Here is a 17698-nt window from a genome sequence, read left to right as displayed (position 1 = left end):
AGAGTGCTGGGAACTGTCCCCTTCTTCCTGAAATCAATTCCCTTGTATCATAGAAAACTTACAACCCTCCAGAATCTGACTTTTTGTCATGGTCAAGCTAAGAAAATGCCAAGGTGAGGCAGGAGGTACCATCAGCACTCCTACATACACTTGTAAAACGAAGAAAACATTTTTGTTTGCATTCAGTATCTATGTTAGGGGGACTATACTTTTAAGAGTAGACAGCCAAGGCTGGGCGTGGTGGCGCACGCTTGGAATCCCTGCGCTTGGGAGGCGGAGACAGGAGGATCATGCAGGTTCGAAGCTAGCCGCGCTGACGTAAGAGACCCTGTTTCAAAAATATAAAATAGGTCTGGGAGTGTAGCCCGGAGGTAGAAGGGCTTCCAGGAACCCCAGTACCACCAAAAATAAAAAAGAGTAGACAGCCAATCTTAACCTATAATTGTTTATCTTTTGCCACAAGGACTTCACTTCTAGACAAGTTTTGGGGGGGTCACTGGTTTAAAGTTTGCTTTTCTTATGCTGGCTCTTTTGTTCCACAGTGGTGGTGACCTCTGTCGGCTCTGGCATGCAATCTCCCAGTACAGACAAGAGGATCAGGAGTTACCTACAGATTAGGCTTAATCAGTCAACTAAACCCGAGGACAGTGAACAATGTCCTCCACGTTTGCTGTTAAAGCTTCTGTTCATGTACAAACCAATTCTGCTGAATTTACACAAGAAAAATACCCTTGTTCTGTTAAGAGCTTGAAGTTTTGAAGACTGTTATTGAAAAGACTATGTGCATGGTATTGGGGATTAAATCCAGGGGAGTCTACCGCTGAGCTCTTGCCCTGGTGTGGCAGAGTTTGCAGAGAATTTGCTGTCTTGATTCACTGGAGAAGGCAATCAGTGCCCCAGTGAGAAACAGGCCCCACACTGGATCCTACAAGTTTGGGTTGGCCTCTTTCCTCCTGCCCATCAGGGAGTTGGTACCAGACATAGTATGCTGTAAAACCTTTTCATGTTTTCTAGAATAAAAGATGTATAGAACTATGTACTGTGAACAGTGAGCCTGTACCTTGATATCCTAGAATACTGGAAAATTCTTGGAAATAAACCGTATGTTAATAAAATACAAGGAGTATTTGAAAAGAGTATAGCACTTCAGTGTATTTGAAAAGAGTATAGCACTTCAGTTTGAAAGAGAAAATTGATGGGTATATAACTAATAAAACTACTTCATGGAGAAAACTTACAAAGCCTTTGAAATGATTATGAAGTAGTCTTATTTAAAAACGGATAGTCCATGCTCCCCTTGCAGCATGATGTGGAGAAACACCAGTCAGCATGAGCTGGCTCCAGCTGCGTACTACAGGATGGCTGCTCTTCTACCACCCGCGTGCTTAGAGTTTAAACAGGCAAGGAACTGTACTTCCTTTTAGTAACTAAATACACAAAACTACTTTAGGAAATATTCTGGGGGACTGCTAAATTCTGTATTACCTATTTTAGATTTATGTAAATCAAATTTAATCTATAATATTCACACAAAGTACTTAAGTACTCAGTAATATACAATGTACAAACTGCATGCACTCACTCTCCCTTTAGTTTAATTTACGTGCAATTTCGACTTAATGAAGATCCCAAGACTGTTTTTCTCTGGTTAGTAAGTGGAGAACATGGATCCTTACAGTTGCTGATGAACAGCCCATCCATTCCACGTGGTCTCCAATTAACTGACGGATTTAAACTTGATCCACTGGTTGGCACCACGCACTTCAAATGGTGGATCACTGCTGTAGATGTGATAGCCGAGTTCTTCCAAAGGAGGTTCAGGATCCGCTGTGGCGAACTGGGCAGCGTCCTCAATTTCTTTCCTTACTTCAACATCAATTTCCTAAACATCAGATTATAGCGTAAGATATTATTTTTAGTACTGGGGACTGAGGGGGACTGAACCCAGGGGCATTCTACTTCTGAACTGTATCACCAGCTCTTTTGATTTTGAAACAGGGTCTTGCTGAAGCTGGCCTCAAGTCTGTGTTCCTCCTGTCTCACCCTCCTACATACTGCGATTATAAGCATGTGCACCAGGCCCAGCAAGAGTGCCACCTAGAATTCTAACCAGAACCTGCTGCAAGCCTAATTCTTATACTAGTCCTAGGATTAACCAACAGCTGCTAATTTTGGACATTTTATTTTTTTAAAAAATGACAAAGCCTAGGGGGGGCTGTATAGGAATTTAAGAATCCAAAGTATATTTTTCAGAAAAAACAACTCGGCTCATGGGCAGACATTTTAAGGACTGTTTGACAAAATGATTCATTTCTTGCTAAAATGCATACTTTCATATTAGTTCATTGCCATCAAATTTTAAGGTATAATAACATTGTGGTTCTCAGAAGAACCTAAAAGAATAGCCCTATCACTTTACCGGACTAAGACAAACTCACTCAAGACTTGGGAGCCACACAAAGGGGCAACTATCTTTGATGAGGGTGATGATTGTGGAGAAAGGAAAGTCAACTTTCAAAGTCAGATTTAAATCACCAAAAGCAACTGTACCTTTAATTCTTCAACACTGGCAAGATTGCTGTTCACCATTCTATCCTTAAGAAGCATAATTGGGTCGCTCTTACTTCTTACTTCCTGAATTTCTTCTCGTGTGCGGTAACTACGTAGAGGGGAACATAGTGATAGATAAGGTGCAGGAAGGAGCACGTCAATACCTACCTCTGTTACTGTGGGCATAATGCAGTTATACTTTTGGAAACATAAGAAGGCAGCCTAATAGTCTATAAGAAAACTACACTGTAACTCACAGGGCTTTTTTATTGGAAGTTTCACCTGTCCTTTGGTCTCCTAAATTCTACATGAATTAGGGCAGCAGAATGCTAAGCAGAAAACACATGTGCCTTGACTTTCTCCTTTATGGCCCCAAAGCAGTTCTACAGTCTATACTGTTATTGTTTTTCTATAACATATTTGAAATAACACTACAAAAATGAGGCATCTACCATTTTTAAAAACAGAATCACCCAAAGTCTATTTTTCTCACACAATCTGCTATGATTTCCCCTTTCAAGTCCATTCTACAAAAGTTTTATTTTGACTAAATTGACTTCATTTTGACTCAATTGACTTCTTGTAATAGTAAGTGAAAGAGAAAACCCATACCCTCTAGCTCTTGTGATTATTTCAACCTACTGATTATCCGGTGTTCCAGTTAGCCTTACTTCCCACTGGCCAGAACATTTCCAAATCCTGATCCTCTTTGGGTAGAGTATGCTGTGTGTGAATATGGGGTAATGCTTACATATGCTAAATGCCCCCAATACACTATGCTCTCATCAGACCTGTTCTATGTTACATTTTTCCCCTCTGCAATTCAGTTGTAGAATGGTGACTTTTTAAAATTGCTGCTCATGCAGAAATATATATCATAGAAACTTTCAGAATGCTTTCTACATTGGAACCAATTGATAAAGAGCACTCCTTTCAGACTGAGACGCCAATGTCAATAAAACTATTTTGAATGAGGTACGCTGGCATCTAGCTTCATAATCCAACAGTGAAATGCTTTGCCTTTTCAATGTTGAGGACCAACCCAAGTCCATCCACTCTAAATACCACACTCAGATTCCACATGACTATACCTGACTCCAGGGTCACTCATACTGTGTCCATGGTAACGGTAAGTCTGCAGCTCCATCAGGATGGGCCCCTAAAATGGAACCCATAAATTATAAGAACAGGAACAGCATGCCAACAATTCATGGCCTCAAAATGAAGACCCCTGCTGCATCTGGTTCAGTCTCATTAGATTTTCTATAAATCACTGAGCTGTCAACAATTTCCTACTGGTTGGTTCTTAACACCTATTTATGGTGTGTTTCACACTTCTCATTTCTAACAGGAACTTAAAGCTAGTACAAAGATACACATCTGTAATTCCAGCAACCTAGGAGGCTGATGTAGGATCATAAGCCTTGACAAATAACCTCTCAAAATAAAATTTAAAAAAGGGCTTGGCATGTACTTCAGTGGTTGAGCAGAACTTAAAAACAATCTGTCAAGCTAGGTGTGAATGACGAATGCCTGGAATCCTAGTGCTTGGGAGGCGAGACAGGAAGATTGCAGGTTGGGGCCAGCCTCAGCAACTTAGACCATGCATTAGATCATGCATCAAAATAAAACGGGCTGAAAGTGTAACTTGGAGGTAGAATGTCCCTGATATAAAAAAATTATATATATATAAAACATCTGACAAAAATTAAGTTTCAAGCAAAAAGAATTAAGCATATTATGGAGCCCACTTTATAGTTAATGAAGATTCCCACCCCTATTTACACTACCTAAGAAAATCTGCCTGTTTCATGCAGTGTTTCTAAGGGCTGGCAGCCAATCCTGCTCCACCTAGACATTGCTGGTGTGTAACAAAGATGGCAGGCAACAATGATCTGATACCTATGATTGCTAGGGGTAGGGCCAGCTCAGCGGCTCGCTTATGCCATAGTCTGCTTCTAGAAGGTTCTGAACACTGGGGGAAGGGATGGATAGATGATCCCTGGGTACGCTGATATAGTACTTAAGGGGGAGGGGAGTTGGCTAAGTCCAAGTGCATGTGGGGTCCAAATCTGGCTCTATGAGATATGATAGCTGTGTATCCTTAACTGCTCTGTGCCTCCATTTCCTCATCTGCAAAATGGGCAGAACAGTAATAACCTCAGAATTGTAAAAGTTAAATATTAAAAAGCGCCAGTGCATTGCCTAATCTAGGTCAACCCCTTGTCATTTTTTTTTTTTTTGTCGTAATGGGGATGGAACCCAGGGGCATTCTACCCCTGAGCTAGAACCCCAACCTCATTTTTAACTCTTTATTTTGAAAGAGGGCCTCACTGAATTGCAGAGGGCCTCGCTCCACAAACTGTGATCCTCCTGTTTCAGCCTCTCAAATGCTGGGATTACAAGTGTGCACCACCATGCCTGCCTGGCTAATCCCTCGTCACTTACTCATTTGGTAATCTCATCTCATTGCCATTTGGAATCACAATGGTTGGGCCAGGGGTGAGAAGGGGGTTTCGGGACCTTCCCCTAGTTCCAAGATCAGGCTTTGGTCAGACTACAAAAGTCAAAAGTCTATAATCCAACGGTGTTTCCACCCAAAGTTGGACCCCACATGTTCTTCTCAGGAACTAGGAGATGGGGACAATGCAATTCTACCACATTTAGTCTGAGTCCTCCTCCAGTTCATCCCTGTCACCTCTTACTCCTGGCTCTGCCTCCTCCCTTTCTGACATTTTTGTCACTATTCAGTGTATCACTCAACGGCAAACCACAGAGCTGTGCTTTCTGGGCTACGGAGTACTACTGAATTAGTGAGAACAACCTTTTTAGGCCAATCTCAATGTCCCATCTCCTTGCCCTACACTGAAAAGTATTTTAGGACAGAACCAAGATTTAAGATTATACACACTAAACATAGTGTTTAATTCATGTAAAACAAACATATTGAATGCCCCTTACACAGGAGGCATTCAGGTTTGTTATTGGGCACTGTAGGGATCTCTGATCTGGTCACTCAAGGGGCTTCTGATTAAGGGGGGGACACATAATTACCAATCCGAAAAGCAAAATAGTCATGATGAAGAGGCAAAATGCTAAGGGAGCACTATAAAAGATTACCTCAAACCCTAAATGGAAGAGATGTGAAATGTCGCCCAGGTGGTGAACTATCAAGACTACGCTGCTCACAATGGGATCCTATTCACCTGACTGGACTCTTGCTTTTACCTTACAAACCCTCTAAAATCAGGAACCATAGGCACATGGAAGCCATCTTTTAACTTTTTTTTTTGGTGGTACTGGGGTTCCTGGAAACCCTTCTATCTCCAGGCTACACTCCCAGACCTATTTTTACACTTTTATTTGGAAACAGGGTCTCCTAAGCCAGCGCGCGATCCTCCTGTCTCTGCCTCCCAAGCGCGGGGATTACAAGCGTGCACCACCACGCCCGGCGCCATCTTCTAACTTTAAGGGAGATAAATGTCATCCCAGAGACCCAAGACAAAGTCTAATTTAGAGTCTTACCTTCCCAGATCTACAATAGGCAGCTGCAAATTTTGTCGCCTCTCGGACACAAAGAATATCCATTCCATCTACCTGTAAATAAAGGTGGAAGGGGCAGAACATAAATCCAACTGTCCAAACTCACTTTTTCCCTTAATTTTTCTTTCAGTGCTGGGGACAGAACCTAGGGCCTAATGCATTCTAGGCAAGCATTACACCCCCAGACCCTCAATTTTAGTTTCACATGACCGTTCATGCATAAGCAAATGAGGTTCGTTTTTCTAAGACTGTTGAGAGTGTGCGTCTAGCTGAGAGGGGTGGCCCTCACTCTACAGTTGGTGTCCTTACCCTCAGCCCAGGAATAAAATCGCCTCTCTTGTAATAATCAGTGCTGGCCGCCGCTCTCTCAACAGATGTTCCCATTCCATACCGGTTATTCTCACAGATGAAAATACAAGGTAATTTCCACAATGCGGCCATATTGTAAGCTTCAAATATCTGACCCTGGAAGAATTTACAAAAAGTTCAAGTGGCTTTGTTCTGCTTTTTTCTCAACTCTGCATCATCACTCATAGCAGCGCCTGCTTTGTCTGGAAGATTATTTCTCACAAGGCTGAAAAGCCTCGTCTTCATTTTCCAAAGCCAAGTTTCTGGTGGTGAGGGAAAGGAACGTCAGGGTGGTGGGGAGAAGCAGCAGGCATCATGCTACTGCAACTATGGGAAGTGACAACTACCACCACTTGTTTCTTTAGGATCCCACTAGTAGTACAGACTATACTAGAGAGAAGATCAACATGTAAAAATGTGTGGCTCCCTAGTTATATGCTTCGTTATTAATCTATGGGATTCAATGGATATCCAGAGTGAACCAGCATCTGAGAACATCCAGAACAGGGCCTCAGAGATTGCCTTCCACAGGCTAAGGCTTCCTCAGCACTGAGACAAGACAAGCAAGGAGATGCAAGAGTCAGGGCTCAGATACTGTTAGAGAAATGTGACATTACCATGGCATCTAAGGAATGAGTCTGTTTCTAACGGCTTTGGTTTGCAATGCGTTAGAATTTAATGGACACGTACTTACCTGATTAGCAGCGCCATCACCATATAAAGTCAAACAAACCTCGTCTTTTCCATTGTATTTGCAGGCCAGAGCAATCCCAGCTCCCAGGGGTACCTGACATTAAGGATGATCAAAAAAAGGAACCATAGAAATCCATGAGAGGAGTATGCTCTGAACTTTAACTCCTGGCCAAAATCTGAGACAGCAAGTGCACTGTTGCTATAAACTCTCCTTACCCGATCTATCTCTGTCACCTACCCTGATATTTTAAACAAACCAGTAAAATAACATGAATAAATATTGTTTCAACCAACAGGCAATATTATATCTGCATGCAAAGATACAACTACTAATTCTAAAGAGTCAAAACATGAAACCTAAGTTTAAAGTATTTATAAAATAGAATCTTGTCGGGCGTGGTGCGGCATGCCTGTAATCCCAGTAGTTGGGAGGCTGAGACTGGAGCAGCACAGGTTCAAGGCTAGACTCAGCAACTTAGTGACACTGCTTCAAAATAAATGATAGGGCTGGGGGTCTAGCTCAGAGGTAGAATGCCCCAAGTACCATCAAAAGAAAAAAATATAGATATACTTAAATTATACAATAAAAAATATAGTATACATAAAATACATATAGGTACAGGGTGAGAGAGATTATCTTGCTGTATTAGGCACAATTATATGGTATTAATTCTACATCATTCACTGATTGATGAGAATAAGAACTCCCTACAGACAAAAGTTAACTCTGACCTCCCACCTCTTCTTTCTAGTTTTGCCCCACTGTTAGCATTGCCCAGGAGCAGGCAGAGGCAGGGTAAATTTCATCAGATGAAGCAAATATACCGAGATATAACTAAGTGAAGGGATAGCTTCACTGCTACAGGCTCTTGCTTACTTAGAAAACCTAACAAACTAAAGGAATATTTTTTTTGTGTGATACTGGGGATGGAACCCAGCGGCATTCCACCTCCGAGCTACATCCCTAGCCCTATTTTTATTCCTTATTTTGAAACAGGGTCTCACTGAATTGCAAAGGGCCTAAGTAGCCGAGGCTGTCCGCGAACTATGATCCTCTTGCCTCGGCCTCCCAAATGCTAGAATTACAGGTGTGCACCACCATGCCTGACTCAAGGAATAAATTTTAAATCGCTATCCAAATTAATTGTTCAAATGGTAGCATGAGAAACAAGAGGTCTTAAAAGCAAACCAAACCCCCAGAGTATTAAAATTCTTCAGTGAGAAGTTCTCTAGTGTGTGAAAGTTTCCGAAGGCATAGGCACAGTTCACTAGAACCCAATCTATAAAAGCATATGCTCCTCATCCTTGACTACCTGAGCTCCGACGATGCCATTGCCCCCATAGAAGTTCTTGGCGTACATGTGCATGGATCCACCTTTCCCTTTAGCACATCCTCCTCTTCGTCCTAGAAATGGAGAACACACACACATGAAAAACCACAAAAACAAACCGAACAAAACCACACCCCAAGTCTTTGCTAGGAGGCCAACTCAGCCACCTGAGCATCTGTCCCTCCACTCAAACATATGTCCCTCCTTATCTTCCTACCCTTTGATAAGAAAGGTCACCCAAGTCCTCCACCTCTCCCACCCCGCCTGCTGTCTAATCAATTCCTTAGTTGGCTTCAGATGTTAGCACAGCATCCTGGATTTCTTTTCTGGACATTACAGACTTTTTGACTTTTCCTAAAATGGTACACTACATAGTTCAAAAGTCAAGGAGGACAAAGAAAGGACTAGATTCTACACTGCATAACAGGAGTGCTTCCGCTCAGCTTACTTTCTATGAATGCTAGCCGCGTGTGCATGAGTGATGACTAACCCTATTTTGATTTGTACAGCACTCATTTTTTTTGGTGCTACTAGGGTTCCTGGAAGCCCTTCTACCTCTGGGCTACACTCCCAGACGTATTTTGTACTTTTTTATTTTTGGGAACACGGTCTCTTAAGCCAGCACGGCTGGCTTTGAACTGTGTGATCCTCCTGTCTCCGCCTCCCAAGCATGGGCCACCACGCCCAGCATACAGCACTCAGTTTTTAAAACAACTTTTACCTGAGGGGTAATGACCTCACAAGTGATCGGTTTACTCAAAAGCACAACAGACATAGCACCACACCAAACCAGAGGGGTTCTGTTGTTGTTTAAACTCAAGGCTTTAACACTGATTCCCAATGGTTAGCACCTTAAGGGTGAAATATCTACAAACGTAATTCACTCATTTTCCCCTTCTATAAATCCAAAGCAAACCTGTCAGCTCTGCAAGAATTTCTCGGACAGAAAGGCCCCGAGTGAAGGTGAAGCCGTGAGCCCGGTATGCTGTGATGAGGTGGTCTGTGGGATTTATGCCAGCCTCTAGGCCCACGCAGCAGGCTTCCTGCATTGAAGAAGAAACCAACACCAAATGCATTTTATATTATTTTATGTTGTGAAACAAATGAGCTAGAATTCATTATTATCACATAAGGTCGCTTTTTAAAATAAAAAAAGAGCAAAGGATAAGGCCCAAACCAGAAGCCATAAATTAACAACCCAGAGATGTGCTGTTTCCTTTAGCCTGTACGGTGGCCTATGATCAGATGTCAGCATTAAAATACTGAGGGACAGTCACGTGAAAATGAAAACTTGTCACCAAGAAACAAGCAATAGGAAGCCTTAGCCCCTTATTTTCATCTGGTTACCGACTGGCTGGAACCAAGTCTGGCATCTCTCTGGCTGGGGCATACTGCTCCCGGTCACCGCGGGCCCCTGTCACCATTCTCCATGTTTTGTACACCTGGCCTTCTTCACTCATTCATTCTACCTAACTGGCCCCTAGGCATCTGAATTTGTAGCCTCTGGCCTAAACTCGCCAAACAACGAATACCTCTTTCCCCTAAGAGCCTATACAGTCCTGATGACTGCAAAGCCAGAGAATTTTAAAATAGTAACATTATAAGAACAGGTATAGGAAATTGTCAATGTTATTTGTGAATGAACGCTTTAGCCTCATTCATAGTTTTGGAATTCTAGTTTTGATTCTAAAATACCAGCCTCAAAACCTTCCGGCACAAAAGGCAGGGTAACACTAGTTAATATAAAGTATACTTAAATACCTAAACAACATCTTTTGTTGGAAACCTATCACTCACCTGACCATCACACAGGTGACAAAAGCCACGAATAATTTTCTGTTTATACAGCTGGTCAGCCTTCAGCTCCATTCTGCGCACGGTCTGCATCATCCTGTAGTACTTGAGCCCGTCCTCCCTGGTGAGCACTGTCGTGACAGGAGGGCCCTCCTCTAGCCGGTGAAGGTCACATTTCTGAAATGAAGTGCGGCAGTCATCTTCCACTTACTACATCACAAATGCCGCTGGCGCATTCTAAGATCCAGCTCTGTCACAAATGACACTGAATTCCCAAAAAGGCAAAGGAGTGCATCGGCAATGCTTCGTACTGTTCTGACCCCTAACTCTATAACCTTCACTGGGAAATGGCTTGGGGTTTGGGGGAAGGAAAATCTAAGATAATTTTTTTGGTGGTACTGGGGTTCCTGTAAGCTGTTCTACCTCCGGGCTACACTCCCAGACCTATTTATATATATTTTTTATTTGGAAACAGGGCCTCTTAAGCCAGCGCGGCTGGCTTCGAACCTGTGCAATCCTCCTGTCTCCACTTCCCAAGTGCGGGGATTCCAAGTGTGTGCTACCACGCCCGGCTTAGATAATGTTTACTGAAAACTTCCAGCCATCAGTGGAGTTAGTCTGAAAGGTCACTTTTCAAATAAATAACTTAGAAACTTCTTATTCAAACATTTCACCAAATCACATCCTCAACTTTTATTTTTGTGGTATTAGGGATGGTACCCAGGGGCATTCTACCTTTAAGTTACATCCCAGCCCTATTTTATTTGAAACAGGGTCTTGTGCAGTTGCTGAGGCTGGCCTCAAACCTGTGATCCACCTGTCTCTTTCTCCCAAGTACTGAGATTACAGGTGTGTGCCACCACTTCTGGCTTCCCGTTATTTTTAAAAGCCTCTCTTCTCTGAAACATCAGCAAGCCACTAAGAATTCTTATTTTTTGCTAAACTTCTCTGAGCCTTTGATTCTGGAACATTTGGAAGAATATGACAAAAGTATAAATAACAAAATATTCTATTCTAAAGGTAAAACTGCATAATGGAATACACCTATGGAAAAAACTATTAATGCAAAGTAAAACATCTCTTACCTTAATTTCAAATGTAGCATCATTTGCAAAGCTACGGGATGCCACTAGCACTCTGCTTGCCTAGAAAGACAAAAGCAAATAAATGAGTAACGTTTTTTTACTGTCAGTTACCTTAGCAAGTCCTTACTATCATCAATCAGTTACCAGGATACAACCATAGGACGTTAATAAGCCCTGACACGTTCTTAGGCTCTCTCCACTCTTTTCGCCATGCTGATATTCTACTTGTCTTCCAATATGAATCCATGCTTTGACCAATGAAACACAATCACCCCTCTCTGAAGACAGAAATGTGGCATGAGCCAAACCTACCCTTGGTCACTTTGTTTTCAAAGAAATTACAGTGGGAGCATAATGAAATCAACAGCCAAACTGAAAACTACATAGTCTGTGGGTTTTCCTTATTTATTTTATTGCAGTACCAGGGATTGAACCCAGGGGCATTCTACCTCTGAACGACACCCCGTCCCTATTCTTTATTCTTATTTTGAAACAGGGTCTGATGAAGTTGCAGAAGGCCTCACTAAGTAGCTGAGGCTGCCCATGAACCTGCAACCCTCCTGTCTCAGTTACCCAAGTACTGGGATTAGAAGTGTGCACCACCACACCTGGCTGAGTTTCCCTATTTTGCTAGTCTTGGCCATAACCTGATACTGTCATTTGAGCAATGTAGAGGTTCACTTTCAAAGTTATACTTCAATAAACTATTCTATTATAGTTAATTCCTATTATAGGCAAACTTCACTTTTCTATGAACTAGACCCATGGAAAAATACTTGAAACTACTCAAAGTAGGAGATTAATATATGAGTGAGAAATACATAAGATGGAAGTAAAGATATTTAGCATTCTGACTTAAAAACAATGAGCTTAAGCAGGTCACTTAATAATCTGAACAGTCTAAATCTTGGACAGGCTCCTTATGAAGCTGCAGGAGGAAGAAATACTCTGTTTCCTTCTTGATGTTAAGGTGCCTGTCACTACTTGGAGTTAAGGATTCCTTTCAATTTTTGCAAGTTCACAAGCCAGATCACAGCAAAACTCTGTTATGTGATGACTACGGTTCAGATTATACTCCCAAAACATATTGTACCATTTTGGGTACTGGAGATTGAATTCAGGGACATGTTACCTCTGAGCTCCACCCTCAGTCATTTTTATTTGGAAACAATGTTTCCCTAAATTGCTGAGGTTAGCCTCAACCCTGCAAATCTGTCTAGTTTCTGGAGGACTGTGATTACAGATGTGAGCCCTTTTGCCTGGCTTTACTGTATCACTTTAAACAGCAACTTTCTGCCACAGTTTCACAAAGATATATAAACCAGCACACATCCTTTTCATGGAGATTTAAAGCATATTTTTAAGATTCCATAAGAGGCATGACTGATTGTAATACAGCATTTTTTGTTACCATCCAACTTCTAGCACTGGACTTGATCTTGATGAGAAGAGTTAATAATGATGTGTTTAGTGTATCTCCATGTGAATGAGCCAATAGGCAGAAAGCTAATATCTACTTATCCCTTCACCTGTCAATACACCGCAATTCCTCCTTATCTGCAAGGTTCCAAGACCCCAAGGAGATGCCTAAAACCCCACACCCTAGGTTAGTAGCACACCCTATCCAGAAGCATGTCAATACTGACATAGATGATCTGATGAACAAGAGGGCTGCTGACTGGAAGGTAGCATATACAGAGTGTTTACCTGAACAAAAGGATTTGTGGCCTGAGCTAGACAGTGCAAGGTTTCATCACAGTACTCATTAGGGTAGACAACTGAAAATGTAGGAACCATTTATTTCTGGAACTTTCCATTTAATAGTTTCAGGCTGTGGTTAACCATAAGCAGTTGAAACAACTGCGAGCAAAACTACAGACAGTGGGGGCACTATCGTACCATTATCTGATAAACAATAATAAAAAAGATAATGGCACTGCCACTGGAAAAAAGTTTAAATGCTAGCAATAAATGCTTCAGTTAAGTCGGAGGCAGAGAGAATCCACTAATACCTCTCAAACTGAAGAAAATTTGGGAAGAAGTAAATTTGAGAGGAGTGAGGAAGCAAACAAAAGGTTTATTTGACAATCATGAAATACATGTCATTTTTTGGCAGTTATATTACTTTGTAGAGCCAGGAATATGTACTGTATTATGAAATAAATTGCAAGCTAAAACTAGAGAAACTAGAGTTCTTGGAACAATTTTTCTTAGATACTAGGGATTGAATCCAGTGGCATTCTACCTCTGGTCTAAAACCCAGATCTTTATTTTATTATTTATTTATTTATTTATTTTTGGTGGTACTGAGGGTGGAACCCAGGGGCTTTCTACCTCCGGGCTATACTCTCAGACCTATTTTCTATTTTATTTGGAAACAGGGTCTCACTAAGTTGCTGAGAGCCTCACTAAGTAGCTGAGGCTGGCTTGGAACCTGTGTGATCCTGCTGTCTCAGCCTCCCAAGCACGGGGATTGCACGTGTGCACCACCACGCCTGGCTTGGAACAATCTTGAAGTAGAGACCAAACCAGCTAGGCAATGGTAACAGAGAAAAGGCAAATTTTTTCTCAACCACAAGGAGAAAATAAAAATGATAGATTGAACTATATAACAAAGAGTGAGAAGGGCAAAATAAATGACTGCCAGAAAGCTACTCTGATACTTTCTCCCCTTGTTTTAATACTATTAATCTAAAAAAAATAAGTAGACCCATTAATATGATGGGGTAAAAGAAAATTTAAAAAGCTACAAGTCATATCATAAGTGTTTAGCATAATTTTAACTAACATTATTGAAAAGATAAGTACCATTCATTTTCTCTGGAGAGCTATATAAAAGCTTCTTTTTTAACATGGGATTTTTTTGGTGCTGGAGATTGAACTCAGGGCCTCAAGCATGTTAAGCACAAGCTCTATCACTGAGCTATACTGTCAGCTCCTAAATGAAGTTTTTCTTTGACAGAGACAATGAACAACCTACTCAACAAAAACTTCAAGTTTAAATATGTAGGAATCATTCAAGTGAAAGAGAACAATTATTTCATAAATTCTAGATTTTATCTATGTAAATTTAAATTTTTACCTGTTTCTCAAAAAGTCAAAGAATACTGGTAGTAAAGATCTCACAAAAATATTGTAAAAAATACAATAAGACAAAAAATAATATTTTAAAATGCAACTTAGTCTTCTTCCAGGAAATAAGAACTTCAAAACCTGTCAACCTCATTCAAAAATAAAATCACAATCTTGTAAACAACTTCAAAGTTTCACCAAACCCTCTGTGATAATACAATGACAACCTACAATCCCTGGCCGAACATCCATACCTCCCTGGTTTAAAGAGGGGGAGAAAAACTGAGAGAAGAAAAAATGAGAAGGGGAAAAAAACAGAATCCTGAGAGGGCAGATAAAGGGATTAATTTTAGGCAGGACAGTCATAGCCCTCAAACAACTGCCTAACCTTTCTCCTCCACTCCAGGAAGATCACGCAGATTGTGTGATTCTAGTTACACAACTTTGACTGATCTGGGCAAGCCACTGCTTATCATTTGTCAGGATTTTTTGAAAAGGCTTATATGCAAAAATGTCTTCTTAGATGTATAATATAAAAAGTAACCCTTGATCTATTTTAAAGTGAAAAGACATCCATACATGAAATATTACAAAATAAGAGTGGACCATTATAATTTATTATTCTATCCTTTAAAAAATAAAGGTCAAACTTGTAGTTCTTGCTATTTTTAGAAGTGCCTGAAATGGTTTCTAATTAATTAGTGCAGGACAAGTACAGTCAGCAAAAAACTACTAATTACTGGAAGAGTTAATACCACCAAATGGGAAGATAACTAAGCACTTTTTAAGGTGACTTCATCTCTGGAATTCAATTTTCTCCTTTCTGTAATGTGAGGAAAAAGAAACCTGCAAATATAGAACATAATAAATCTTACTTTCAGAAGAAATAACAAACCTATATAGAATGCCTAATAACAGACTTAAGGATGTTTCCCCGAGATCCTAACTACTAGTATTATGCAACAGATACCCAAAGGAGATGACATTTCTTAAAAGAATCTCTGGTTTTTAGAAAGGTATGAAATTTAAAATTTTTAAATTAACTTCGAATTCCAATTCAATTTCTTGAGACCTTTAGCTCCCCCCTCCCCATACTGGGTATTGAATCCAGAGGCATTTTACCTTTCAGTTATATCCACAGCCCTTTTTGTTTTGAAACAAGGTCTCATTAAGTTGCTGATGCTGGCCTCCCACCAGCAATCCTCCCAAGTACTTGAGATTGCAGATGTGTAAGGCAACACCTGGCTCTGAAACCTTTTTTAGTTTGATTTCAGTAGTAGCTTAGAATTTTTTTCCTTTCTACTATCGAGTAATAAATCTTGTTTTTTCACTGTTCTGTGTTCAATATCAAAGCTATAAGCAAGCTACACCTTCAGATAACTTCTGTCTATAACTAAGACTGTATAATGCTGAAAACATCTATTACTTATGTTCAATTAAAAACTGACATTATGGGAATTAAATAAGCTAAATCTTGTCTAGCTTATTGCCTAGTATAAGTAGGATCTGAATACACATTGGGTAGTTCATGAATATATGCACAGATATTTATCAGGAAGGTGTGCTTCCAGTGACAATTCAAATGCTAATAGTTATCTGATTAATTGTGCTGTCATTAGTCAACAGGATTTCTAGGATGGTCATTTTTTTGACCATCTGCCCATACTGCACAAGGTTGCACTGAGTCCCAGGGGATTTACGAGAACCAGAATTACAAATCAAAGCTTGAAGCAATTATGCCAACAAACATATTTATTTCACTGTGCTTAAAGGTCACAATGCTAGAAGCTTAGGCATTAGACACATTTAAAAGCTGGGCCCTCAAGCGTCTTAACCTCTAATCTCCACCCTCTAAGACCACTCTTGCTTTCTTTGGCTTTTACCCTAAGCCTCCGTGCCTTTAAGTGTGAAGGCAGTTTCTTCTGGTTTCTGCTTAACTACTCTTGAATTGACTGCCAAGAAATGCTCAGATGTTGAGGTGGAAGGGCGGGACAAATTTTGTTTGGGGCCAGCCTGACCCTGTATGACCCCTCCTGGAGCGGAGCACAGCTGTCCAGCAAATGCACACCCAACTGGGCACTCCATAAAACGGTAACACTATTCAACACATATGGCACCTATTATGATCCGGGCGCTACTCAGATAGATGTCGCTCGTTTAGTTCTTAGGGTAACCCCTCGGGATAAGCACGCTTGTCATCTCTATTTTATGCGAGGAAACTGGACACCAGGCCATTCAAACAGGTGTTTCTGTCGGGAGAGGGGGTCGTTGGGTCCTTCCCTAAGGTCACAGGGATAGAAAATGGTGAGGGCGGGGTATGAACTCAACGCAGTCTCGGAATTCCAAGCTCTTTATTAATGCGCCACTATCCACCCTCTCAGTCAGAAGTAATGAAATTAGCAAGATCTGAAATGAGCTGCGCCCACTGGAAACCGGACGAACCAAGTCTTTCCAAGTCCTTTAAACAAGTGCTGGCAATCCCCCAGCATTCCAGCTGGCTCGGAGCAGAGCTGGTCAGCGGGGATGGAGGACGAGGTATGGCTAAAATCTACACGGATCTAGCAGGCCGCCCCCTCCTCCCCAGCCGACGCTCGCTCAGCGCCGCTCCTCCCGGCCGGGAGCCTACTGCACCGCGTGGAAGCAGCACAAAAGCCCGAGGCTCCCTCGCGCCGGCTGCTTCCCGCGTGCGGCTCCGGGTCCCGCCAGCCCACCTCCTGCCCCACCCTGGCCTGCGCGCTCAGACCCTCACCGGCTTCTGCGCAGCGCCAGATAATACGCGGGACACAGCGGCGAGCATCTTCCTCATGGAGCGCAGGCAGCGGCGGCAGCGACTCCCGGGACTTAGAGGAACGGCCCAGGCGTCCCCAAGTCTCCTTCAAGCGCCCGGAGTGGACACCACGCCCTAGACGCAGCGCAACGTGCGTGTGGAGTCAGAATAACGTCGTGCGCCGCGCCGGCCTGCGGGCCAACCAGAGACGGCTCAGAGGAAGAGTCCCGCCCACCTGAAAGGCCTTCGGCCCCATAAGTTCCCGCGCCGGAGGGGGCGGGGCTTCGGGCTCCTCCCCCGCAACACGCGGTGGGCGGGTGAGGGGACTGGACCCCAGGGCGCCTGCGTGGGAAAATGAGCCCCTCCCCTGAGAGGCGGGGCGTTGTCCTGGCGTTTTGTGGAATTGGCCCGCGGTGGCGGTCACCTGGTTTCTGTAAATGGTAGTACCACTAACTTTAAAAGATCATTAACGCCGGGCGTGGTGGCGCACATTCGTAATCCCCGCGCTTGGGAGG

The 17698-nt window shown here is 42.2% G+C and overlaps 2 protein-coding genes across 3 annotated transcripts in view; one reads left to right on the top strand and one right to left on the bottom strand.

Annotated features, from left to right (window-relative positions):
* The window catches only part of MAP3K15 (mitogen-activated protein kinase kinase kinase 15), a gene marked incomplete at both ends in the record, with an annotated part of 131200 nt that extends 130582 nt beyond the window's left edge, over positions 1-618 (top strand). Inside the window, one exon of the mRNA XM_080718806.1 lies at positions 543-618. Within this exon, the coding sequence (XP_080574932.1) occupies positions 543-618 (76 nt within the window). The remainder of the gene's footprint in view (positions 1-542) is intronic.
* Positions 619-1717: 1099 nt separating this feature from the next.
* Positions 1718-17222, bottom strand: PDHA1 (pyruvate dehydrogenase E1 subunit alpha 1; the record flags this gene model as incomplete). 2 transcript variants are annotated; one of them, XM_080718508.1, is made up of 11 exons in its annotated part: positions 1718-1882; positions 2551-2659; positions 3642-3709; positions 6076-6147; positions 6403-6558; positions 7136-7228; positions 8448-8539; positions 9382-9508; positions 10263-10436; positions 11345-11404; positions 17166-17222. In XM_080718508.1, 11 exons carry the CDS (start codon positions 17220-17222, stop codon positions 1718-1720), a joined length of 1173 nt encoding a protein of 390 aa, XP_080574634.1. The 2 variants fall into 2 exon arrangements, with proteins under 2 accessions (XP_080574634.1, XP_080574635.1); XM_080718509.1 differs by lacking the exon at positions 7136-7228.
* Between the last annotated feature and the right edge of the window lie 476 nt (positions 17223-17698).

This window comes from Muscardinus avellanarius, assembly GCF_963383645.1.
Source record: "Muscardinus avellanarius genome assembly, chromosome: X".
Taxonomy (NCBI): domain Eukaryota; kingdom Metazoa; phylum Chordata; class Mammalia; order Rodentia; family Gliridae; genus Muscardinus; species Muscardinus avellanarius.
Note: the sequence above shows the minus strand (reverse complement) of the source record. Positions and strands in the feature narration are given on the sequence as shown.